Below are 26,861 nucleotides of genomic sequence, written 5' to 3' on the forward strand. Positions count from 1 at the left end.
AAGAAGAAGAAGAAGAAGAAGAAGAAGAAGAAGAAGAAGAAGAAGAAGAAGAAGAAGAAGAAGAAGAAGAAGAAGAAGAAGAAGAAGAAGAAGAAATGATGATGGTATTCTGATACAATATAGGGGTAACCGGATACAAAGTTGTTCATGTTTTCATTGTTGTGCGTATCCGGATACCGCTTCATGCGTAACCGGATACAAGTTCTTCGTCTTCTTCCTCTCACCTAGGCAGCACCCATCGTCCATTCTTTCACGCTCGGACCACCTCCTGTCTTCATCATCCACCTTCATCATCCACCCACACCCTGCAAATATTACAGCAACAACCAAAACACTCCGATGGTGCTCACCTGAGCTCAGAATTTTCTTCACCACTATTCCAACAACGTTTCTCTTCGTTCTTTCTCTTCCTGAGTCACTGCATGCACAAGATGTTCTCCCTTCTCGGTGAAACAACACAGAACCAAACACCGAGAATGCCCCATATTAATAATGCTTCGGTCAAAAAGCTTGGACATGTCGCAGTGTATTGTCAATGGTGCTGCACTGTCAATGGTGCTGCACGGAGGAATCTTTTATGTGTGTGCAAGGCTGCAAGCTGCACTATTCCATGCCTGAAGCAGAACGTGAGGAATCTTCACTATTCCATGGCATGGCTGAATGAAGGTAGGTCAGGAATCTCTGTTGATCAATGCAGTCTCGTGACTAAACAGTGCTGGTTCAAGTGGTAAGGGCAAGTGCAAATTATTTAAAATGATAAGGGTATTTTAGACAAAGCTCAAATAATCCATCCAAATCTTCACACTTCAGAGGGTGAATGAACAGTATCACAATCCCGCAAATACCTTCAAATCATCACCCTCAATTCCGCGAAAGCGAACACGGTTTTTTTTAAATTACTCGCTTTCCAATCTGCGTGAACAGGAAAATACCTTCAAGTGAACACAGTGTTAACAAGTGGTTAAGATTGTACAAAATGCCAAAAATAACTCTTGTTAAATGCAATTATTTTTAGTGATTTTTTTAATATATAGTTCTACATTTTTAATATATAATTGGCTTCTATAATATCTAATGAGTCACTGAGCTTGTTTCATAATTTCAAATTGGGGTGTTCCAAAACATCCTTTTGCAAATCTCCTTATGAAACTCTATGGTTGTAACATTCTCCTTTATTTTCAATAATTTATTATAATATTAGTATGTTATTTATTTTTATCATTAATTGTTATTCATAATTACTTGTTAATTTTTTAATTTTAAGGCATTCAAATTATGTATGGATACCAAATATTGCCATTTATTTGATGTGGTTTATATTTGGATTATCACCTTCCATGATCTTGTAATTTTATTGTCAAAATCCGTTTTAAAATAATGTAATTACTTTTTCCTTTGGAGTTGTTTTTCAAAATATGAAAAAATATTGAATAAGTTAATGATTTACAACAACCATTTCTTTAAAAAACATATGAGGGTGTATAAAAAATTAGGAACTAAATATATGAATTTAATAAAATTAAAAAAAAAAATCTATATATTTATTTTTGTTTGTGTAAAAATAAAATAGGAAGGCAAAGCCTCTCTAATCAATAATGAAACTCCACCACTCATAAGGAATGTTTAAAATTTGGTAAGAAAAACATAATTTATAATTGTATGAAAATTCAAAAACTTCAAAATTTTAGAAAGGTTTAAAATTTAAACTAATTAAAATTATGTTTTCATTGTTTTCTTTTAATTATATAAAACTGTAGGAAAAATTAATATATTTGAAAATTTAAAATTAAATTAATATAGACCATTTAAAAGATAAAGAAGAAATTAAAAGATAAAAGATTCAAAGGAGACTGAGAACTAAACGCAGAAAAAAAAGGAGAGAGAGAGAAAGAGGGGAGGGAGGTACTCAAGGAAAGATAAATGATACACATATGAAAAATACCCAAAAATTTTAACTTTTTTTTAATAGTTTTAAATAAATACTTTTAAAATTTTCTAGAATTTTAATTCCTTCTAAAATTTCTATACAAAAATATTTTACCATTGTTTATTTTCTTTCTAAAAAACAAATGACCTTTTTATAATTTCTTATTCAAACACAATATAAGTGAAAAGAATAGAAGGTTAACATTTCCTAAGTTCAGTACATTTAAGATTTCATATAAATCAAATACACCTTCTTCTATAGGATATTTTAATTTAAAAATTTCTTTTTCGAAATGATGGGAAAATAATGGTTAATCATAATGTAGGTAGGTCTTATATCATCGATTCTTCTACTACATCAAGTATGATATACACAGTATAGTCATAATCATGTAATGTATTATAAGTAAAATAAATGTCAAAATTTATTGTAAATGAAAGAATTAATTATGCAAAACTTTTTAATGTTATTATTAGATGAAACTGTTTTTATATCAAATCAAGAATAAAAGACAATGTCAATTTCTTCTTAATTCAGAAATAAGTTTTTTTTCTTTATCTTAGAAAATTATGAAGTATTACACTCCCATTTCTTTTATCTTTGTATATGTGTATATATTAGTCCCAAGAGATATAGTTTGATTGTGATTTTACCTAGAGAATCTCTATAATGGAATAATAGTAATAAAACTTTATAATTTATGTCTTAGTAATTATTTGATTGGGATTTAAAATTGTATTTGCCTTTGATTAGATTTGCCATTTACCACTGAATCAAATACTCTAACTAAAAGCTAGGGGTAACTCTATATACTTAAAGGTATAACAATATAAAATTTATGATTAATTGTGATTTAATCTATTAAACCTTTGTTACATAACCAATGTAACTCTCTTTAAAGGTGTAACAATATAAAATTTATGATTCAATTGTGATTTAATCTACTAAACATTTGTCACATAACATAAGCAACATAATTCAACTAACGAATCACTTTAATTAATAACTTATTGTATTAGTGGTACCTTAATAATGACTATAAGTATTTATAAATGTGTTTCTCAAATAAAAGAGGCGATTTTTAAAATAGATATTTATAAATAATAATGTGCATTTTTTTGTAACGAGTTGTCTTATTGCTAGTGTTTCTATCCGTGCAAATGCATGAGTTACTTAGATTTAAATTTTTGTTATTATTACAAAAAATAATTTAATTGCATTTAGATAAAAATTAAATAACAATGTATGGTAAGTAATCTTCATCACATCTGAGTTTTTAGATATTCACAATACTATTTATAATGAACTCACGATAACTTGTAGGCAGTAATTTAAGTGATTGAACAACAATTCTGAAAGTATAATTAGGGTTACACCTTACTCGCATTTGATCTATTTTGAACAAAAATCTACACTTTGAAAAATATATGCTTTTGTATTAATCTTGTCATCTGAAATAGGAATATTTTGCTGGAAGTGAAACAAATTAAGAGTTGTCAAACATAAACTGCATAAATAAAATGATTAGAGATGTAAGGAAAGTTTGAAGGGATTTAAGACTTAACGACTGGATATTTATCTGAAAATCTTAGCTTGATCTTTAGTTAAAGATTATTTTTAGAGACATCATACATAAGTTTTGATATAAAAGTTCACATTGCATTTTGAAGCTCAAGTGCTTTCTAGTGAGAGAAGAACTTATAGATATAGATGACAGGGTCAAACAACACTTTAATAGATTCAAAGACCCTTAATAAAATGTTCCTTATATATAACTTTACATTTTTCAACTTTCTAAGTACGATAACTAAGATAAAACTTAAAAAAAAAAAATTGAGTTATTTAAGTCTTTGCGTAAATAAGTGTTTAAGTTATTTTAAGGGATTATACAGCCTCCCATAAGTGTTAAGTTTAACACTTAAGTATTTCAAATATAAGTGTTAAATACTTAAGTATTTCAAATAGTATTTAGGAAAACTTTTAAAAACAAAAAGCAATAAGACAAACTTATTTTTATACGGGTTCGCTCTAAACTAAGGTATGTTCAATTCTCTCTTAAACACTCTTAAGGAGTTTTACAAATCTCAAAAGATTACAACACGAGTTTAACCACTCCTGATATTACAACTAACTCAATTGGTTTGGACAAGTATTATCACTCCTGGTATAAACTAGTCCAACTGACTAGACCGTTTAACTCTACTAAGTTAAACTTATAAATGTTTGAATTCACTTCTGACTTTGAACACATGATCCAGAATGAAATGATGTTTAATTTCAATATGTTTAGTATGTGACAACAAAATGAGATTCTTTGATAAGTTTATCACAACATTATCATTGCAAAATATAGGAATCCTACTCTCGTTGACGTCGTAGTCCTCGAGTTTATTCTTAATCCATAAGAGTTGGGAGTGACAACTGCAACTGATATGTATTCTCCTTCCTTGTCAAAAAGGTCTATTGTCCCTTTTTTCTTACTTGTCTAAGAAATAAGGTTGCCTCAAATGAAGTGGCATCCTTCATTGATGTTCTTCCTCTCAATCATATCTCCAATGTAGTATGCATCACAATATCCTTGCAACTTGAAAGTTTCCCTTCCTTTAAAGCGTAAACCAAGATTAGTCGTTCCAATAAAATAACAAAAAATTCGTTTAACTGCAGTCATATGAGTTTCTCTAGGATCTTATTGAAATCTGGCACAAAGGTTAACACTAAACATGATATCATACATAGACATGGTAAGGTATAAAAGTGAACATATCATCTGTTGATAGACGATGTTGTCCACTTTTGTAGAGCTCTCGTTTAACCCTAAGCTGGTCGTTGGATGCATTAGAGTCTTCATCTCCTTTGCTTCATCCAGCTTAAACTTTTTGAGAAGCTCCTTTACATACTTCGTATGATGAATGAATATAAAATATGACTCTTTGCTGATTTACAGTCCTAGGAAGAACTTCAGCTCCCCCATCATGCTCATCTCAAAATTGTTTTGCAATATTTTAGAAAATTTTCGACAAAAAGATTTGTTAGTAGCACCAAATATTATATGATCAGCATAAATTTCAATAATGATGAAGTCATTATCGAGGTTTTTGCGGAATAATGTAGTGTTTATTTTACTCCTTGAAAAATCATTTTGAGTTAAGAAGGAACTTACGAGTTCATACCAATATTTAGGAGCTTGTTTCAAACCACACAACACTTTGTTTAGTTTAAAAATGTGTTTCGGGTTAGTAGAACACTCAAATTTTAGGGGTTGTTCCACATAAACTTCTTATTTGATGTCACCATTTAGAAATGCTTTTAACGTCCATTTGAAATAATTTAATCTTATTATAAGCAGCAAAAAATAATAGAATTCTAATTGTTTTTAACCTGGCTTCATGAGCATAGGTTTCTGTATAGTTTATGCCTTCTTATTATGAGTATCCCTTGGCTATGAGCCTTGCTTTGTTTCTTATTACTTTTTCATCCTCGTCTAGCTTCTTTCCGAAAACACACTTCGCTCAAACAATGTGCTTTCCTTATGGTAGCTCAACGAGCTTCCAAACGTCATTCTTTTGGAGCTGATCCAATTTTTCTTACATAGCCTTTACCCATGAATCATCCTCCACTACTTCATTAACGTTTGACGATTCGATTTGAGAGATAAGTGTTATCAGTCTTTGCTTGTAAAAAGCTCTGGTCTTAATACCTTCCTTAAGATCACCAATGATCTTCTTTGAAGGATGATTTTTACCTCTAGACGAAACAAACCACAAGGCTCTCTCTTCTCATCATCAGAAGACTCATATATTTGTTTTGATACATAAGGTTCAAATGACTCATTGGTTGGTTTCATAACTTTATTGCTATTTTGCACATCTGCAAAAACCTTGTCTTGCTCTGACATTTTATTTTATGCTTAAAATCATTAAACTTAACATGAATGACTTCTTCTACCTTGCAAATTCTAGAGTTATAAACTCTAAATGCTTTAAAGGTTTCAGAATAGCCAATCATTGTTCCTTTATTACTTTTAGAGTCAAACTTTCTTAAACTATCTTTGATATTTAAAATATAGCATGACATCCAAAAGGGTGAAAGTAATGTTGAGCTTTCTGTTCTTCCATAATTCATATTGAGTTTTGCTTAAGATTGTCTTAGACAAATCTTGTTTTGAAGATAACAGGTTATATTAACTACTTCAGCTTATGACTGTTTAAGTGTGTTAAAATCAATTAACATAGTTCTAGCCATTTTTTTTGTAAAGAACGATTATTTTTCCTCTCAACAACCCTATTTTGTTGTGGTATTCCTTAGAGTTGAGAAATTGTGGTTAATGTCATAGACTTTTGCAAATTTTTTGAAAATGTTCATTTTCAAATTCACTACCATGATCACTTGTGATTGAAACAATCTTACTGCCTTTTTCATTTTCTATCTTCTTACAGATTTTATTAAAAGTGTTGAAAGTTTCATCCTTATGGGTTGAGAACTTTTCCATGTCCATCTAATATAGTCATCGACTACAACTAGTTTATAGTGTTTATCACTTATAAACACAGTTCTTGTAGGACTAAACAGATCTAGATGAAGCAACTCAAGAGGTCTTTCAGCAAAAATTACATGTTTACTCTTAAAATACACTTTGAACTGTTTGCCTTTCACACATGTATCACAAAAGACTTTGTTGTTGAATGACAATTTAGGTAGTCCTCTCATGAGGTCATGACGTTGCAACTTTGAGATTAATCTCATATTTGCATGTCCATATTTATCATGTAGTTCATTTAAATATATTTTATACAAGTTTTCTTGCCTATCAACAGAAAATACTAATACACCCCTTATCGTATAAGACTTTACATTGATCTTTTTCAAAAACATCAATATATCACATAATTACTTAAGCTAAAAAAAAGATTATGTTTAAAACCATTTACTTAAAAAACATTATCAATAAATGAGGAAAATTATATACCTATCTTTTTAATGCATTTTAAAAACTCTTTAATATTAAAATAATCTAGTCTTATTATTTTAAATAATTATTAATACTAAGATATCGTTTTCTAATTTTTTAGAGATGAGAGTTTCATTTTTATAATAGTAATGTTTTCATTTTTCTTCCGTCTCCTATGATATGTCTCTGAGAGAAATCAAATTACTTATTATTATTACGATTTTTTTTATTTTAGTAGTTAAAAGTACCTGACATCTTATATTAAAAAAATAATATGTTTCACTAAAAATTACATTTTATAGTTAATATCGAGTTATTGGATTTTTTAATTTTTTTATATAAAGAATTGACCAAATTCTTAAAAAAAATTAAAAATATTACTTATCACCTTAGAGAAGTAAATTGAATAAAAAATTTATTATTTATAAAAGAATTTTAAATTCACTAAATAAATTGAATTATATAAAAAATAATATAAATATTATATATACTAATTGAAATACATGTTTGCTTAATTTTCTTTTATATTGTAACAAAAAAATTATTAAAATGTAAAATTATTTTTATTAAAAAATTATAAAAATAAATTATTTATATAAATTTTTATTATATATAATATTTGAATTCAAAAAATGATTATTAAAATGAATAAAATTAAAAAAAAACACTTTATTTTAATATTCTTCCTAATTTAGTACATTATATTTCATTTTTTAAATCATAAGTATTATTATTAAAATTAGGGGTGGACAAATGAAATTGTAAAGTATTGCTAAAAACTGTATTGAACTAAAAACTAATTTGTTTAAACTGAATTGTAAAATAGTTCAAACAAATTGAACTGTACTATACTAAATTGTACTAAACTATAATATAAACTGAACTGAACTATTAACTGAATTATAAATTGTACTAAATTATAATATAAACTGAATTGAATTATTAACTGAATTGTAAATTGTATTAAACTACAATATATATGTAAATCTTTTAACTCAATTGTAAATTGTCCCTCTCATGAAGCCTTGAACATATATGTTGTGTATTTTACTGGTTCTTTTACATGTCATTAATCTTTTTAATCAAAATATAAATTATAACCCATTTTGAAGACACTAAATCTTATAAACTCAAACTTTATTTTTTTTCTAATTTCTATGTGCTTAACATTGTCAAACCTAGATAAATATACTATAACAAACTTAGGATGATAATACGGATACATTACGTGGATAGTTTCACTATTTACAGTAAAAAAAAAGGACAATAATATTTTGACAACTCTTTTTTAACAACTTTTTTACAATAGGACACGTGTAATCATTTTATTGATCTGTTTGAATTTATGTTTAAAAAAATATTTAAAACAGACCAATCATAGACTGCCACGTATACGTTGTCAAAAAAGAATTGTTAAAGAAACTTTTTCCTAAAAAAAATTAAGCGAGTTGAACATTTAGTCCTTGAGACATTCTATAATTTCTTTTAATGTTTAATTATTTGTGAGTTGAATATAAGTAAATATCTGTATTCATTATTTTATTGATATAATTAGTCTATTAATGTGATTATTCGGTATGGTTTATAAGATCATAGATTTGGACATTATTGGTTATATGCAGTGGTGTGGGGGATATTATGTTTTTAAGAGACAAAGGTAGCATGATCTTATAATAGTTGTGGACCAAATTAATATGTATTAATTTAAAACTAAGTCTGTAATATATAAATTTTGATGAAAAAGAATTAATTTGACCATTCAAAAATAAAATTTTAAATAAATTGTTTCAAAATATATATTTTAAAAAATTAATATTTTACAAGATAACTTTAAATCTTTTAGATCTATATAAAAAAATAAAAATATAATGTATAAAAAATGAAGATATAATTGAAGGTATTTTAAGAAAATGATACTGTAATTTTAATAATGTATAAAAAAATAAGATATAAAAAAAAAGATAGAACCATCCTCTCAACCTAACAAACAAATTAACATGATAAAAAAAATTAACTGCAGTTAACTGAACCAAAAATTTATTAAATTCAAGTTTTAAAAACTGAATCATAAAACATTATATTTAAATTATAGTAAAAATGATTCAGTTCTTTTAAGTATAATATAATATAATTAACTGTAATATAGTACAATTCAGTATTTTTTTTCCAACCCTAATTAAAATTAACTAAAAGTATCAACAAACTCAATCAAATAAACTATTGCACCATTAGATATCTTAAAAATGCCATAAAAATATTTTATTCTATTTTTCTTATTTCATAGTCACCTCTTCAGCAAAAAATCCAGACCAATAAAATGCAATAAATAACAAGATAAGGTAATAATATGTTATTAAGTCAGCAAACAATTTAAATCATGAGAAGAAAAAAAAATATTTTCCCACATATAGCAGCATGAAGTTATTTTTTTTTTCCTTAACAAAAGAATAAACTTACTTAGAATCACAGAGTCTAATAAGTACATTTTTTGTTTGATGTGAGATGAAATCAAATAAAACATTAAAGCAAAATGATATTAAATATCATTTAATTTTTTAAAAATGTAAAATGTGATACTTGAAAGGCAAAAGTCAACAAGACTAAACAAACTAAGGAAACAAACGAAGCACCCACGTTGGAATACCAATAAACCTAGGGGTAAAAAGGGAAAAAAAAGCGCGCTTAGAAGACCCCATAGTGTAAGCAAGGAAATGAAGGACTCAACCAGCCTCAGTCCTCAGTCTATATAACACTCTCGTTACCACAGAGGGCACAAAAAATTGTGTTGAAAGTAAAATCAAATTTCTTCTTACTTGGCAGACACAAAGCAAGGATTCTCATCCCTTTCTCTCTCCCTCTCTGATTGGGGTTTCACTTTTTCTTCTTATCGTAATCCTTCGGATGTGTGTGCATCTTTTTCCTTTCTCTCTCATCTCTCAGGTACCTTACCAACAACTTGATCCAGTTTTTTCACACCAATTGCTGATTCGGTGTCAGTTAATCGCTTTGGCGCAATCGCAGATTGTTATCAACCTATTCTGTTTCTTGAACTTGTTAATTTGATCGTATTTCATAGGGATTGTGATTCGGTTTTGATTTTGCTTTTGCTTTTGGTTTTAGGTGGTGGTTCAGTGTACTGTTGAGGTGAGATGACAACCCTAAGATCGAGTTGGCCTTCGAGGCTGCGCCAGCTTTTGTCCAACGAGGGTGCCATTGGTCCTTCTGTTAAGTTGGACACTGAGCCTGTGAGTGTGTCTTTTGTTTGTCCTCTCTATCTAATATGCATTGTTTTGTTGTGTTTGCTAATAATAGGGATTAATGTTTTTTAATAATATGGTTTAAGGGGGAAACCCATAGTTAGGGTTAGGATTCTTATTGCTTGACATTGATATATAACGTGATAAAAAATTTAGCGTGGGTGCCTTGATATGAATTGCATGCCTTATGAATTGCATTCAATGATAGAAGTTTGTCTTTTAGTTTTTGGCGGATTCTGCCTTTCTGACTTCATTCATCTGATTGTGAGAACCTCTTTTTTTTGGTGTGTGTGTGTTTGTTATTTAAGAGTTTTGTTTTCTAAAGAAAATATTGAAACTTACTAATGTTTTTATGTAGAAGGATATTATAGCACTATGCATTTCGTTGATTGTATTTAGTTATTGAGATAGTCTGGTATATGCATTGCACATGTGTTTGTTGATTGAAAGTTTGACAGTCTTGCTGGTATTTATGATTGGAAGTTGTAACTGTGTCAATTCTTAGGAAAAAAGTTGATTCCTTTTTTGCTTCGACCACCAAATGCAATTTTATTTTTTAGTTAGTAAAACATATTACTGAGTTTATGTTTTCTTCAAATTGGTGTAAAGCTAGCAAAAGTAGTTGTAGATGGGATTAAATCGTAACCTTTGATGTGGAGTTCATTAATTAATACATTACTGTTTCTGTAGTTTATGTTTTGTTTGGCAGTGCGTTTGAAAGGTGAAATGAGCTCTCTCATGTTAGTCTTACATGGACTGAATTGGGATTTGTCTCAAAACTGTTAACCACTAACTAGAAAAGTTAGAATAAGCAACTCACTTGTGTACTTGTTTGAATTTTGGGTGTTGTTGATTTTTTCAATTCATTTTAATACTTCTTTCTACCATTATAATATGCAGTATAGAAGATGCCTTTGCTACAAGTTTGTTTAAAATATTGGCAAATGAAGCATAGTTAGTTACTGTGTTTTAAATTTATAAGCTGATGTATTCATCACTGAACTAAATAATATGTAAAGATAATGGTATTTTTACTAGTTTGTTACCTCAAAAATTGAGTATATTAAACTGTTACTGGTTTACCTTAATTGCTGATTTCACCAGTCACTTAGCTGGTTTAATCAGCATGTAATCATCTGTTCCTCGTAAAAGTTGCACTATGCATAAATTTATGTTAGTATTGATAGAACTGAGGCCTCCTGGATGCATTTCTGTTGTTAAACACTGAATATTAGAATATGATTCATAAGCTGCAATTCTACTCTATATTACTTGCAAGTAGTTTATCTTTTATCATTATTTACTGTCCATTTACATCTCAGGTACTCGAGACCACGAGAGAATACTACCTGTGTAGTAGAATGTAGAGTAGTCATAGCTTCTGTCCCCCTCTTAACTGACTCAGTGATAGTTAGACAGTTATAATGTTGGAAGTCATTTTGGACAAGGGAGTTCATTCATAATTTAGAGAACTGTCTAGTTTACTCTTATTTTCTAGCTTCTTATTTTTTTATTGCATTCTGTACATTTTATCACTGAAGCATATGGTTTTGTATTCATTGTTTCTGTTAGTTCTGTTGGAACACTAACAAACTTAGAGGTAGTTAGTCAGTTATCTTCAAGAGAGCCCAACACTTTGTTCTTTCAAAATATTGAATGCAAAATTTAAGAGAAAACTCCCAAGTTTACTCTTATTTTCTCACTAATGTGGATATTCTAATACACTGCTTTCATGTTGTGTACTGTGTATCTTAGGCTTTGATAGGTTACATGAGTTTAATTTTCTATATACAGAATACAGAAGTGTGAACATACCCTGTTACTCATTAAGAAATAGCAGCTTGTGGCTTTTGAACAGCTTTAGGTTTTGGTACTTCTTTCTTTGCATGCGTTGTTTATAGTGGCAATTACCAGGACTCATCATTTAAATTGTGCATGCTCCATTTATATTAATTCCTTTTGGTAATATTAATGTTGTTTGGTGACAATTTTCTTTTTCTAAACATTTGAGTAATACTGTTACTCATCAGTCAACACTGATTGTCACAAAAAAATTTATGATGTTGAATATATTTGCAAATTTGCTTCAACTGCATTTCATATTTTTGTATTCTTATGTTCCTTTGTATTTATTTACATGTTATTATTTTTTTACACATGTTCATTCATTTCCTTACCCAACATCCGTGTTATGTCATTTTATTTTGGTGGTTGACTGGTTTCAGCCTCCTAAGATCAAAGGATTCATTGAGAAGATTATCAAATGTCCATTACAAGATATTGCCATACCGCTTTCTGGCTTTCGGTGGGAGTACAATAAGGTATCGCCATTTTAGTCTGATGGTTTGTTGCAATGAGTGATTTATTTTATTTTCCCAGTACTTAAGCCTTTCTTTTATATCAGGGGGATTTCCATCACTGGAGGCCATTGTTGCTTCATTTTGATACATACTTCAAGACTTATTTGTCATGTAGAAATGATTTGACTTTGTTAGATAATCTAGAAGACGACAGCCCATTACCAAAACATGCAATTCTGCAAATATTACGAGTGACACAAATAATTTTAGAGAACTGTGCAAACAAAAGTTCCTTTGATGGCTTAGAGGTTAGTTGGTCAATTGTGTATTATCAATGCCTGGTCTTAAATCTATATATTTTTCTTAATTCCTTCCCCTGTGTGTTTTACTCAATTGGTTTATTTTTTTATATTTTAAACTTTTATTTCTGATATTTTATATTTATCCTTTCCTCTTCAGCATTTCAAGCTTTTACTTGCATCGACAGATCCTGAGATTCTTATTGCTGCCTTGGAAACTCTTTCTGCGCTTGTAAAAATTAACCCCTCTAAGCTTCATGGAAGTACAAAAATGATTTGCTGTGGTTCGGTGAACAGCTATCTTTTGTCTCTAGCTCAGGGCTGGGGAAGCAAGGAGGAGGGTTTGGGATTGTACACTTGTATTATGGCAAATGAGGATGCCCAAGATGAAGCACTGAGCTTATTTCCTTCTGATATTACAAAGATTGGTCATGACCAATCAAATTATCGCATAGGTACTACCCTTTATTTTGAATTGCATGCTCCCAGTGCCCAGAGCAAGGAACAAAGTGCAGAGGCAGTTTCCACTGGCACAACAGTTATACACATGCCAGATTTGCATCTGCGTAAAGAAGATGATTTGTCATTGATGAAACAGTGCATTGAACAATATTGCATTCCTTCTGAGCTCAGATTTTCCTTGCTCACTAGAATCAGATATGCTCGGGCCTTTCGGTCTCCTAGAATATGCAGGCTTTACAGCAGAATTTGCCTATTGGCTTTCATTGTTCTAGTGCAATCTGGTGATGCCCAGGATGAACTTGTCTCCTTTTTTGCTAATGAACCAGAATATACAAATGAATTGATTAGAATTGTCCGATCAGAGGAAGTTGTATCTGGATCTATTAGAACACTTGCAATGCTTGCTTTAGGAGCTCAATTAGCAGCATGTACATCGTCACATCATCGAGCCCGGATACTCAGTGGATCTAATTTAACTTTTGCTGGTGGGAACCGCATGATACTCCTGAATGTGCTCCAAAGGGCTATTTTGTCATTGAAGAGTTCTAATGATCCATCATCCCTTGCCTTTGTTGAAGCACTTCTTCAGTTCTATCTGCTCCATGTGGTTTCAACCTCAACCTCTGCAAATAATATTAGAGGTTCTGGTATGGTACCTACTTTCTTGCCTTTGTTGGAGGATTTTGATCCTACACATATTCATCTTGTCTGTTTTGCTGTGAAAACTCTTCAGAAGCTTATGGATTACAGCAGCTCATCTGTATCATTGTTTAGAGAATTGGGGGGCATTGAACTTTTGACTCAAAGATTACAGAAAGAGGTACACAGAGTCATTGGTTTGGTTGGAGAAACTGATAGCATGATGCTTACTGGTGAAAGCTTTAGACATAATACTGATCAATTGCACTCCCAGAAGAGACTCATAAAGGTCTCCCTTAAGGCGCTTGGTTCTGCAACATATGCACCTGCAAACTCTACCAGATCTCAGCATTCTCATGACAGTTCATTACCAACAACTCTCAGCTTGATTTTTCAGAATGTAGATAAGTTTGGTGGTGACATCTATTATTCAGCTGTTACTGTTATGAGTGAAATAATCCACAAAGATCCAACATGTTTTTCTGCTCTGCACGAAATGGGTCTTCCTAATGCATTTTTATTGTCAGTTGGATCTGACATACTTCCTTCATCAAAGGCTTTGACATGCATTCCAAATGGTCTTGGGGCTATTTGTCTCAATGCCAAAGGGTTAGAGGCTGTTAGAGAATCTTCATCACTACGGTTCCTTGTTGACATTTTCACCAGCAAGAAGTATGTTTTAGCAATGAATGAGGCTATTGTTCCTTTGGCAAATGCTGTGGAGGAACTTCTACGTCATGTATCTTCACTGAGAAGCACCGGAGTTGATATTATCATTGAAATCATCCATAAGATTGCATCCTTTGGGGATGGAAAAAATATAGGGTCTTCTGGAAAAGCTGAGACAACCGCAATGGAAACAGATTCTAAAAACAAAGAAAATGAAGCTCACTGTTGCATTGTTGGTACATCAAGTTCAGCTGTAGAAGGGATAGGTGATGAGCAGTTTATTCAGCTATGTGTCTTTCATTTGATGGTATTGGTTCAAAGGACTATAGAAAATGGTGAGACATGCCGGTTGTTTGTGGAAAAATCAGGAATTGAAGCTTTGTTGAAGTTGTTGTTGCGCCCCTCTATTGCACAATCCTCAGATGGCATGTCTATTGCTTTACATAGCACTATGGTATTTAAAGGGTTTGCTCAACATCATTCTATTCCACTGGCACGTGCCTTCTGTTCTTCCCTTAGGGTGCACTTGAAGAAAGCTTTAGAGGGATTAGGTGCAGCATCTGAACCTTTGTTGCTAGATCCAAGGATGTCATCTGATGGTGGCTTCTTTTCTTCACTTTTTGTGGTTGAGTTCCTTCTATTTCTCGCGACATCAAAAGACAATCGATGGGTGACTGCATTGCTTACGGAATTTGGAAATGGGAGTAAGGATGTTCTTGAAGATATTGGGCTTGTACATCGTGAAGTTCTGTGGCAAATTGCTCTACTTGAAAATGGAAAGCCTGAGAATGACGAAGATGGTATTTATTCTTCTAATTCACAACAGGCAGAAGGGGATGCAAGTGAAAGTGAAGAGCAAAGATTCAATTCTTTCAGGCAGTTTCTTGATCCATTATTAAGAAGGAGAACACCAGGTTGGAGCATTGAATCTCAGTTTTTTAACCTTATAAATCTTTATCGAGATTTAGGCCGATCCCCTGGTTCTCAACATAGATCAATTTCAATTGGGCCATCTAACATGCGGTCAAGTTCTAGTAACCAGGCCCAGCATTCTGGGTCAGATGATACTTCTGAGACTGCTCATAAGAAGGGATCTGACAAGCAGAGACCATATTATACCTCCTGTTGTGACATGGTCAGATCACTTTCATTTCACATTACCCATTTATTCCAAGAGTTAGGAAAAGTAATGTTGCTACCTTCGCGACGACGTGATGATGTTGTGAATGTAAGTCCTGCCTCCAAATCAGTGGCTTCTACTTTTGCAACCATTGCTTTTGATCACATGAACTATGGTGGCCGTTGTGTAAATATTTCTGGAACAGAAGAATCCATATCAACAAAATGTCGATATTTTGGGAAGGTGATTGATTTTATGGATAATATTCTAATGGAGAGGCCAGACTCATGCAACCCTATTCTGCTGAATTGCTTGTATGGACGTGGTGTTATTGGAATTGTATTAACTACCTTTGAAGCTACCAGTCAGCTGCTCTTTACAGTTAATCGGGCCCCTGCTTCACCCATGGATACTGATGATGCAAATGCAAAGCAAGATGACAAGGAAGATTCAGATAGTTGTTGGATTTATGGCTCCTTGGCTAGTTATGGGAAATTGATGGACCATCTAGTGACTTCTTCTTTTATATTGTCATCATTCACAAAGCATTTGCTTGCACAGCCCCTCACTAATGGTGATACACCTTTCCCAAGGGATGCTGAGACTTTTGTGAAGGTCCTTCAATCCAGAGTAATGAAGACTGTAATTCCTGTTTGGACTCATCCCCAGTTTGTTGACTGTTGTTACGAATTTATCTCTACAGTTATTTCTATAATTAAGCATGTCTACACAGGCATTGAAGTTAAAAATGTGAATGGTAGTGGTGGTGCTCGTATTACTGGGCCACCTCCTAATGAAACAACTATTTCAACCATTATAGAGATGGGTTTTACAAGGTCTAGAGCAGAAGAAGCTTTGAGGCAAGTTGGGTCAAATAGTGTGGAGTTGGCAATGGAGTGGTTGTTCTCTCATCCAGAGGAGACACAAGAAGATGATGAACTTGCCCGTGCACTTGCCATGTCCCTTGGAAACTCTGAATCAGATTCAAAGGATGCAGCTGCTAATGACAATACCCAACATCTTGAGGACGAGATGGTCCAACTTCCTCCTGTTGACGAGTTGCTATCTACTTGTACAAAACTTTTGTCAAAGGATCCACTTGCTTTTCCAGTCCGTGACTTGCTTGTGATGATTTGCTCTCAGGATGATGGTCAACATAGAACTAATGTAGTCTCTTTTATTGTGGAACGGATAAAAGAATGTGGTTTGGTTTCTAACAATGGAAATTATGCCATCCTGGCTGCTCTTTTTCATGTTCTTGCCTTAATTCTTAATGAAGATTCTTTAGCTAGGGAAGCTGCATCCAAGAGTGGTATGATTAAAATTACCTCTGACCTACTGTTTCAGTGGGATTCTAGTCTAGATAGCAGGGAGAAGCAGCAGATACCAAAATGGGTCACTGCTGCTTTCCTAGCACTAGACAGGTTGTTGCAAGTGGATCAAAAATTGAATTCTGAAATTACTGAGCAGTTGAAGAAGGAACCTGTGAATAACCAGCAGGTATCAATTACCATTGATGAAGATAGGCAAAACAGGTTGCAGTCTGCATTTGGACTCGGTATGAAGTATGCTGACATACATGAACATAAGAGACTTGTTGAGATTGCTTGTAGTTGTATGAAGAATCAGCTTCCATCCGATACAATGCATGCTGTTCTGTTACTGTGTTCCAATCTTACAAGGAATCATTCTGTAGCTCTTACCTTTTTGGAGGCTGGTGGTCTAAGTCTACTTCTTTCTTTGCCAACCAGCAGCCTCTTCCCTGGGTTTGATAATGTTGCTGCCAGTATTGTTCGTCATGTTCTTGAAGATCCACAAACACTCCAACAAGCGATGGAATCTGAGATAAAGCATAGTCTCATAGTTGCATCCAATCGGCATCCAAACGGAAGGGTCAATCCTCATAATTTCCTTTCAAATTTAGCTTCTGTGGTTTCTCGGGATCCAGCAACTTTTATGCTAGCTGCTCAATCCGTGTGTCAAGTTGAAATGGTAGGTGAGAGGCCATACATTGTCTTGTTGAAAGACATGAAAGACAAGGATAAAGACAAAGCTAAGGAGAAAGATAAAGTACAGAACAGTGATGGGAAAGTTAGTTTGGGAAATACAACCTCACCTTCTATCAATGGAAAAATGCATGATTCAAATACCAAGAGTGCCAAAGGTCACAAAAAGCCTTCCCAAAGCTTTGTTAATGTAATAGAACTTCTTCTTGAATCTATTTGCAGTTTTGTTCCCCCATTGAAGGATGACATTGCTTCAAATGCTCTACCTGGAACTGCAGCATCAACTGATATGGAAATTGATGTCTCCTTGGCTAAAGGCAAGGGAAAAGCTGTTGCTAACATGTCTGAGGACAATGAAACTGGTAGTCAGGATGCTTCTGCATCACTTGCAAAGACTGTCTTCATTCTAAAGCTTCTGACAGAGATATTATTGATGTATTCATCATCTGTTCATGTTCTACTTCGACGAGATGCTGAAACGAGCAGTATTAGGGGTTCTTATCAAAAGAGTCCTGCAGGTTTAAGCATGGGTGGGATATTCTGTCATATTCTTCATAATTTTCTTCCATATTCTAGAAACTCAAAGAAGGACAAGAAAGTTGATGGGGATTGGAGGCAAAAACTAGCAACCAGGGCCAACCAGTTTTTGGTGGCTGCTTGTGTTCGGTCCACAGAGGCAAGGAAAAGGGTTTTTAGTGAGATTAGTTATATCATCAATGAATTTGTTGATTTATGTCATGGCATTAGGAGTCCAGGCAATGAAGTTCAGGTTTTTGTTGATCTATTGAATGATGTTTTGGCTGCTCGTACACCTGCTGGTTCATCCATCTCAGCTGAAGCTACCATCACTTTTATTGATTCTGGATTGGTTAAACCATTCACTTGTACTCTACAAGTTTTGGACCTTGACCATCCTGATTCATCTGAAGTTGCTACTGGTATTATTAAAGCTCTTGAATTGGTAACCAAGGAGCACGTCCATTCAGTTGACTCTATGGCGAAGGGTGATATTTCTGCAAAACCTTCTGTTCTAAGTCAACCTGGAAGAACTAATAATATTGGTGAGATCTCTCAGTCCATGGAAACGACCTCACAAACCAATCCTGATTCCCTTCAAGTTGACCATGTCAGGTCTTATGCAGTTCGCTCCTATGGTGGTGGGTCAGAAGCTGTTACTGATGATATGGAACATGATCAAGATCTTGATGGAAGTTTTGCTCCTGGTAATGAGGATGATTACATGCATGAGAATTCTGAGGATGCAAGAGATCTTGAAAATGGAATGGAAAATGTGGGTCTACAGTTTGAAATTCAACCTCGTGGCCAAGAAAACCTTGATGAAGATGACGATGATATGTCTGGTGATGAAGGTGAGGATGTGGATGAAGATGAGGAGGATGATGAGGAACACAATGATTTGGAAGAAGTCCATCATTTGCCACTTCCTGACACAGATCAAGATGAACATGAGATTGACGATGAAGATTTTGATGATGAAGTGATGGAGGAAGAGGATGAGGATGATGAGGAAGATGAAGATGGTGTTATACTGCGACTTGAGGAGGGAATTAATGGAATTAATGTTTTTGACCATATTGATGTTTTTGGCAGAGATAATAGTTTTGCAAATGAGGCATTTCATGTGATGCCACTTGAAGTTTTTGGATCTAGACGTCCTGGACGAACAACATCTATTTATAGTCTTTTGGGCAGAACTGGTGATACTGCCTTGCCTTCTCGTCATCCACTCTTGCTTGAACCTTCTTCTTTTCCCCCACCTACCGGGCAATCAGGTTAGTTTCTGAGTTTTCTTGTGATTGATAATCTATTTCAACAGTGGTTTTTTCTTAGCTTATTAGTTGTTTCAAGACTTTGATGTTTTTAATGACATTTGGGATTTTTGGTATCTTGTTTAACTATTTCAGATAGTTCGTTGGAGAACAACTCAGTGGGTTTGGATAATATATTTCGATCCCTGAGAAGTGGACGCCAAGCACAACGTTTGCACTTGTGGACTGATAATTACCAGCAAAGTGGTGGGACAAGTGCTGTTGTTGTTCCGCAAGGCCTTGAGGAGTTGCTTGTCAATCAATTGAGGCGACCAAGTGCTGAAAAGTCATCCAATCAGAACGTAGCAGAAGCAGGCTCTCATGCTAAAGTTGGAATCACACAGGCACAGGATGCAGGAGGTGCAATGCCAGATGTCCCCGTTGAAAATAATCCTATTCTGGAAGTTAGTACAATAACTCCTTCAGTCATTGATAATAGTAACAACTTGGATGCCAGACCAACAGGGACTGATCCTTCACAAGCAAATGTTTTAAGCGCACAATCTCAGGCAGTTGAGATGCAATTTGAACATAATGATGGGAATGTGAGAGATGTTGAAGCTGTCAGCCAGGAGAGTAGTGGTAGTGGAGCAACTTTTGGTGAAAGCCTTAGGAGCTTGGATGTTGAGATTGGAAGTGCTGATGGCCATGATGATGGTGGTGAAAGGCAGGTTTCTGCAGATAGGATAGCAGGTGATTCACAGGCTGCCCGCACCAGAAGAGCAAACATTCCTTTGACTCAATTTTCTCCTGTGGTTGGAAGAGATGCGTCCCTTCACAGTGTTACTGAAGTTTCTGAAAATTCAAGCCATGATGCAGACCAAGATGGTCCAGCAGCAGCAGAGCAGCCGGTAAACAGTGATGCAGGATCAGGATCTATTGATCCTGCTTTTCTTGATGCTCTTCCTGAGGAGCTGCGTGCTGAAGTCCTCTCAGCTCAGCAGGGTCAAGCAGCTCAGCCATCAAATGTTGAGTCTCAAAACACTGGGGATATTGATCCAGAGTTCCTTGCTGCTCTTCCAGCTGATATTAGAGCAGAAGTTTTAGCTCAGCAGCAAGCACAGAGATTGCATCAGTCTCAGGAGCTGGAAGGGCAACCTGTGGAAATGGATACAGTCTCAATAATTGCAACTTTTCCATCAGACTTACGAGAAGAGGCAAGTTTATACTTTCACTGTTATATAAAAATGAGACTGTCTGTGATTTTAAGTTCCTTCCCCTTTTCAGGTTCTGTTAACATCACCAGATACTATCCTTGCCAATCTTACACCTGCTCTTGTTGCTGAGGCAAATATGTTGCGGGAGAGGTTTGCTCACCGTTACAGTCGTACTATGTTTGGTATGTATCCTAGAAGTCGTAGAGGGGAGACTTCAAGACGAGAAGGTGTTGGTTCTGGTGTGGATGCAGCTGGGGGAACCATTTCTTCTCGCCGGTCTGGTGGAGCTAAGGTTGTTGAAGCTGATGGAGTACCACCTCTTGTTGATACAGAAGCTTTGCATGCTATGATTCGGTTATTTCGCGTAGTGCAGGTATTACTTTATGAAGTCCTTCAAATAAGAGTCATTCTTTATTCTCTATAGTAATTCGATGTTTATTTTTTTTGCAGCCACTCTACAAGGGCCAACTACAGAGGCTTCTTTTAAATCTTTGTGCTCATAGTGAAACGAGAGTCTCTCTAGTGAGAATTCTGATGGACTTACTGATGCTTGATGTTAAAAGGCCTGTCAGTTATTTTAGTAACGTTGAACCACCATATAGATTGTATGGTTGTCAGAGCAATGTAATGTATTCACGTCCTCAATCTTTTGATGGTAAGAATAAGTGATTATGCAACAGAAATACAATTTGTCATTGGTGCTTATTGTTGTGAATCTTCCCAGTTATGATTTGTCTGAAATGTATTTTATTTTCTTATTTCATGAGCTTTTGCATACCGGAGTGTCCGTCTTTAATTTTAGTCTTTTTTCTTGGCAATGGATTTATTTATACCTTTCCTATTGTTTAATCACATAGGAGTTCCCCCATTGCTGTCTCGTAGAATACTTGAAACTCTCACTTATCTTGCTCGCAATCATCTGTACGTGGCTAAAATTTTGCTTCAGTTCAGACTACCTCACCCTGCAATAAAAGAACCAGTTGACGGACGGGGCAAAGCTGTGATAGTTGGTGAAGGTGAAGAAAATATAAGTGAAAGTAATGAAGGGTACGTCTCCATTGCAATGCTTTTGGGTCTCTTGAACCAACCACTTTATTTGCGGAGCATAGCCCATCTTGAGCAGGTGATGCTTTGGTTTTATTGGCATCTTTGTTATTTAATTTCACGTGCCATCAGAGTTTCAGTCAGTGCTGACATAATTATCATGTATCTGTGGTGTGTTTTCAGCTGCTAAATTTACTGGATGTTATCATTGATAGTGCTGGAAACAAGTCATCTGACAAGTCCCTGATATCTACTAACCTGCCATCAGGGCCACAAATTTCTGCCGTGGAGACAGATGTGAATGCAGATTCTAATATTTTATCACCTAGGGATGACAGATCTACTGATGTTGAGGGTTCCTCCAAACCCACATCTGGTCATAATGTCGAATGTGATTCCCATGGAGTGTTGAGTAATCTTCGAAAAGTAGAACTCCGACTCCTTTGCTCCCTACTCGCACAAGAAGGGTATGTGTTTGGCCTATGCTTGTTGTCAACATTTCTGCTTTTTGTGTATATTTTCATAATGACTAGGAGATTGTGTTTTTGCCAGTGTAAGGGTGTGGGGTGGTTTAACTCATGACTTAGAAGCATTAAAGTACTTTAAAATTAGTCTGTTTTATTGATATGTGCATTTACTTGCATTTTTGTTTGTAATGCCACAGTTGAAGTAATCACCTATTACTATTAGAGCTTCTTGCTATGACTTTTGTTGATATACAAAGTTGTTTTATTAACCTTGGAGTTGATCTGACATTTTGTGCATTACTATCAGATTGTCAGAAAATGCATATACTCTTGTTGCGGAGGTAATGAAGAAATTAGTGGCCATAGCTCCAAATCACTGTGAGCTTTTTGTCACTGAGCTGGCAGAAGCAGTTCAAAAGTTGACTTCATCTGCAATGAATGAGTTACATGTCTTTGGTGAAGCAATGAAATCACTGCTCAGTACTACTTCTACGGATGGAGCTTCAATTTTGAGAGTTTTGCAAGCCTTGAGTTCACTTGTAACTTTATTGACTGGGAAGGAGAATGATAAAGGTATTCCTGCCCTTTCTGAGGTTTGGGAAATCAATTCAGCATTAGAGCCTTTGTGGCATGAGCTGAGCTGTTGCATTAGTAAGATAGAATTTTACTCAGAGTCTGCATCCGAGTCTTTGACATCTTCTAGTACATTTTTGTCTAAACCGTCTGGTGTGATGTCTCCACTACCAGCTGGTTCTCAAAATATATTACCGTACATTGAATCTTTTTTTGTGGTCTGTGAGAAATTGCATCCTGCTCAGCCAGGTGCTAGTCATGAATCAAGTATTCCTGTTATTTCTGATGTTGAGTATGCTAGCACATCTGCTCCTCAGAAAGCATCTGGAACTTCTGCAAAAGTAGATGAGAAACATGCTGCTTTTGTACGGTTCTCAGAGAAGCATAGGAAGCTACTAAATGCTTTTATAAGGCAAAACCCTGGTTTGCTCGAGAAATCTTTCTCACTTATGCTGAAGGTTCCTAGATTTATTGACTTTGATAACAAACGAGCCCATTTCCGTTCAAAAATTAAGCATCAGCACGACCATCACCATAGCCCCTTGAGAATATCAGTGAGAAGGGCATATGTTCTAGAAGATTCTTATAACCAGCTTCGCATGAGATCAACTCAAGATTTGAAGGGAAGGTTGACTGTTCACTTCCAAGGGGAGGAGGGTATTGATGCAGGTGGGCTTACAAGGGAATGGTATCAATTGTTGTCCAGAGTTATTTTTGATAAAGGAGCACTGCTTTTTACTACAGTGGGAAATGAATCAACGTTTCAGCCAAACCCTAACTCTGTTTACCAAACAGAACATTTATCTTATTTCAAATTTGTTGGTAGAGTGGTGGGTCCCTTTTCAATTGTTTTGAATATTTTCTTTTAGTCATATATGATTATTTTTATACCCCTTTCTGTCTTATCCAGGTTGGAAAAGCATTATTTGATGGTCAACTCTTGGATGTTCATTTTACTCGATCATTTTACAAGCACATTCTTGGGGTCAAAGTTACATATCATGATATTGAAGCCATTGATCCTGATTATTTCAAAAATTTGAAATGGATGCTTGAGGCAAGTGCATTTATGTAGACCTCTCCCTGCCTTTGTATTTTAATCACACTTGGTTTATTGTTCAATTTGTGATGATTCTCTGTTTCTGGTATGATTGCAGAACGATATCAGTGATGTTCTGGATCTTACTTTTAGCATTGACGCAGATGAGGAAAAATTGATCTTATATGAACGAAATGAGGTATTTACAATGCTCTTAAAACTGAGATGGAATGTTGGATTGTGCATTGTTATATGGTCTAATTGTGAACATATCTAGGTGACGGATTATGAGTTGATTCCCGGTGGACGGAATATCAAAGTTACTGAGGAGAACAAACATCAATATGTTGATTTGGTTGCTGAGCATCGGTTGACAACAGCTATTCGACCTCAGATAAATTCTTTCTTGGAAGGGTTCAATGAATTGATTCCCAGGGAGTTGATATCGATTTTCAATGATAAAGAGCTGGAATTATTGATCAGTGGACTTCCTGATATTGATTGTAAGAGTCGGTCCTTTACATTTAGCTTTTAGCAGATGTGATCAATGTTCGATTGCTCTCCCCACGAGAATTTGCCTGGAAGGGCAAATTTGACCATTCTTTTATTTTATTTGATTTCAGTGGATGACTTGAGAGCAAACACTGAATATTCTGGATATAGTGCTGCATCGCCAGTTATCCAATGGTTTTGGGAGGTTGTTCAAGGTTTAAGCAAAGAAGACAAGGCTAGGCTATTGCAGTTTGTGACAGGCACATCAAAGGTATATTGCTATAGAGGAACTTTTCAAATTTTAATAGGCTACTCATTCCAGATATATTGCATTTGAACACAATCCATACGATCTACTTGAAATCGCACATGTTCATGTATTCAATTTATTCTGAAGCATTTTAGTCAAGATTGAGTCTACTGAGATCAGCTGCTGCAGGGTATGAGATGAGTGTGACTGAGTTTTATTTCTGAATACATGCAAATGATCTTAGTAGCGTATCCAAATTGTGATGAAGGTCATAGAATTGTAATGTCTTACACATTTTGCAAGACTCTCTGCTGGATCCTGAGTAGGAGGATCATAGTGTAAAAGCTGATCATACTTGTAGGGCCGTGGAATTTGTGGGTTTTAACCATTTGAAGTTGTTTGATGCAACTGGGCTTTTGTAGGGTTGGTAACCTGAAAGCCAAACTCTTTTTTTTTTTTTCCCTACATCCTTTTTTTGCTGCAAGCCATTGGATTTTAAAGCTTTCTCTAACACCACCATTCGAAATCCTTTCCTCAAGCTTTTAGATCTTGTTCTGAGTCATCTCTCCTATTTGTTCTACGTTCTCGTGACATGACTTGTTTATTATGTGTTGGGGCATCATCCGTTCTTTCTTTGACCAGATCATCAATGTGTCTCTTTAGTGTTCTACTAGATTTGACTGAACTGCTGAAGAAGCTCTAACGGGTTTTTGTTCCTGAAACCCATAAACTTGACTATTGTAGCCTTTATTTGAAATAAAAGATATCTAGACTAATTTTCTTGTCTGTTCTCTTTCTGCTTGATTATTTTTCTTTTAGTAATTGCTATTGAATATAAAATAAATTTTAATATTATAATCAATATTTAAAGTATTCCTTAAATTTCAATGATTATATGTAGTAGTTGATAATTTTGATACATTTTCTTACTTTTGGTAAAATTTTAAGATTTGTGTTCCAATTGCACGAGTTTTTTCATACCTCTCCCCGTAAGATTTTTTATTTTGACAACCTTGGATCTAAGGTTTCTCTGTCCTTGGAAATATAAGATTCAATTATTTTTTACACTCTTCATTATGATATGATAATGATGTGGACACGATAATTTTTTTTTTTTTTTAAATTTGAAGCCGTAAAAACATTTACAATGCAATTTGGGGGTCTGATTTATACAACCAATGTTTCAGGTGCCTTTGGAAGGCTTTAGTGCTCTTCAAGGAATTTCGGGCTCCCAGAAGTTTCAGATACACAAGGCCTATGGAAGTCCGGATCACTTACCTTCTGCTCATACTTGGTATGTGTTTTTCCCCTTTCCGAATTCCTTATAGGCATTTTGGTTTTAGTAGTGATTATCTGTGATGGATAATATTAGTGGTGTGATTTGAAACAATCTAAAACTGAAGTTTCTTGACGCAGTTTCAATCAATTAGATTTGCCGGAGTATCCATCTAAACAACATTTGGAAGAGAGGTTACTGCTTGCAGTTCACGAGGGAAGTGAGGGTTTTGGATTTGGATGAGAAATTTGATCGGGGTGGGTACAAAATACAATGTATTACATTTTTAGGTTAGGAGGTATTTCAGGATAGAATCCAGTGGTACAGGGGATTGAAGTTTTTAAGTTCATATCTTGTTAATATCTTGTACAGTCGTATATTTGCAATGGGAAATGCCGTTGGCAGTTTTTTAATCACCCACTCTGCACTGCATAATCCCTCATTTTCATACACCTTTCTTCTTATCGCTATCATTGACAATTTTTAATAGCAAAGTTTTCTGGTATTAGCATTTATAGTTATAAGATTTCCACTTCACCAGTTCTCCCATGTGCATCATTTTATTCTGTATTTCATTCCACTTAAAATTTCTCCTTTTACTCCACTGAGTACACTACAAGTTTCGTTTTCAGTTCCTTAAGAATATGCAACTCGTGAGATGAGTTTTCTTGCGTATAATTTATCTACCTTTCTCTCTCTATCTCACTCCATCCAAAGAGGTTTTTCAAGAATAATTCACTATTAACTTTCAAATTGTGCAATTTTACAAAAATAAAACTAAAATTATTTTAGAGTTGCATACGGAGAGAAGTTGTCCTTACGTAAAAGCGGAGAAAGAAAAACAGTAAAAAATAAGCCTTCTATTCCCACACACCTAGTTCTCAATTAGTGGATGTATATATATATATATATATATATATATATATATATATATATATATATATATATTATAATACCGAACATGAAATCTTTGCTGTGATTTAACTCTTGAATTATTATACACATACAGTGAATTGTTCTATTTGTCCTTTTAAATTACACCGTCTTTATCCACTCTTATATTTTGTAGATGGGAAAGGCATTGGTTTTTTTTTTAAGTCACTAACT

At 34.2% G+C, this 26,861-nt stretch overlaps 1 protein-coding gene across 1 annotated transcript; it reads left to right on the forward strand.

Moving 5' to 3' along the window:
• The first annotated feature begins 9,592 nt into the window (after positions 1 to 9,592).
• Positions 9,593 to 26,170, forward strand: LOC106778938 (E3 ubiquitin-protein ligase UPL1). Its single transcript, XM_014666945.2, has 17 exons — positions 9,593 to 9,815; positions 9,996 to 10,120; positions 12,358 to 12,453; positions 12,537 to 12,740; positions 12,892 to 19,420; positions 19,553 to 20,613; positions 20,684 to 20,986; positions 21,064 to 21,268; positions 21,471 to 21,736; positions 21,841 to 22,124; positions 22,432 to 23,527; positions 23,608 to 23,754; positions 23,855 to 23,935; positions 24,014 to 24,239; positions 24,360 to 24,499; positions 25,666 to 25,772; positions 25,895 to 26,170. The coding sequence occupies exons 2-17, from the start codon at positions 10,025 to 10,027 to the stop codon at positions 25,995 to 25,997; spliced, it is 10,944 nt and encodes a 3,647-aa protein (XP_014522431.1). The 5' UTR covers positions 9,593 to 9,815; positions 9,996 to 10,024; the 3' UTR covers positions 25,998 to 26,170.
• Positions 26,171 to 26,861: the final 691 nt, after the last annotated feature.

The sequence above is a fragment of the Vigna radiata genome, unplaced genomic scaffold (genome assembly GCF_000741045.1).
Source record: "Vigna radiata var. radiata cultivar VC1973A unplaced genomic scaffold, Vradiata_ver6 scaffold_180, whole genome shotgun sequence".
NCBI classification, from domain to species: Eukaryota; Viridiplantae; Streptophyta; class Magnoliopsida; order Fabales; family Fabaceae; genus Vigna; species Vigna radiata.

Coding starts and splice junctions, on each gene's coding strand:
- LOC106778938 (XM_014666945.2), top strand. CDS start 10,025: ATGACAACCCTAAGATCGAGTTGGCCTTCGAGGCTGCGCCAGCTTTTG. Junction 12,454..12,536: donor TTCGGTGGGAGTACAATAAG/GTATCGCCATTT, acceptor CTTTTATATCAG/GGGGATTTCCATCACTGGAG. Junction 23,755..23,854: donor ATTTGAAATGGATGCTTGAG/GCAAGTGCATTT, acceptor GTATGATTGCAG/AACGATATCAGTGATGTTCT.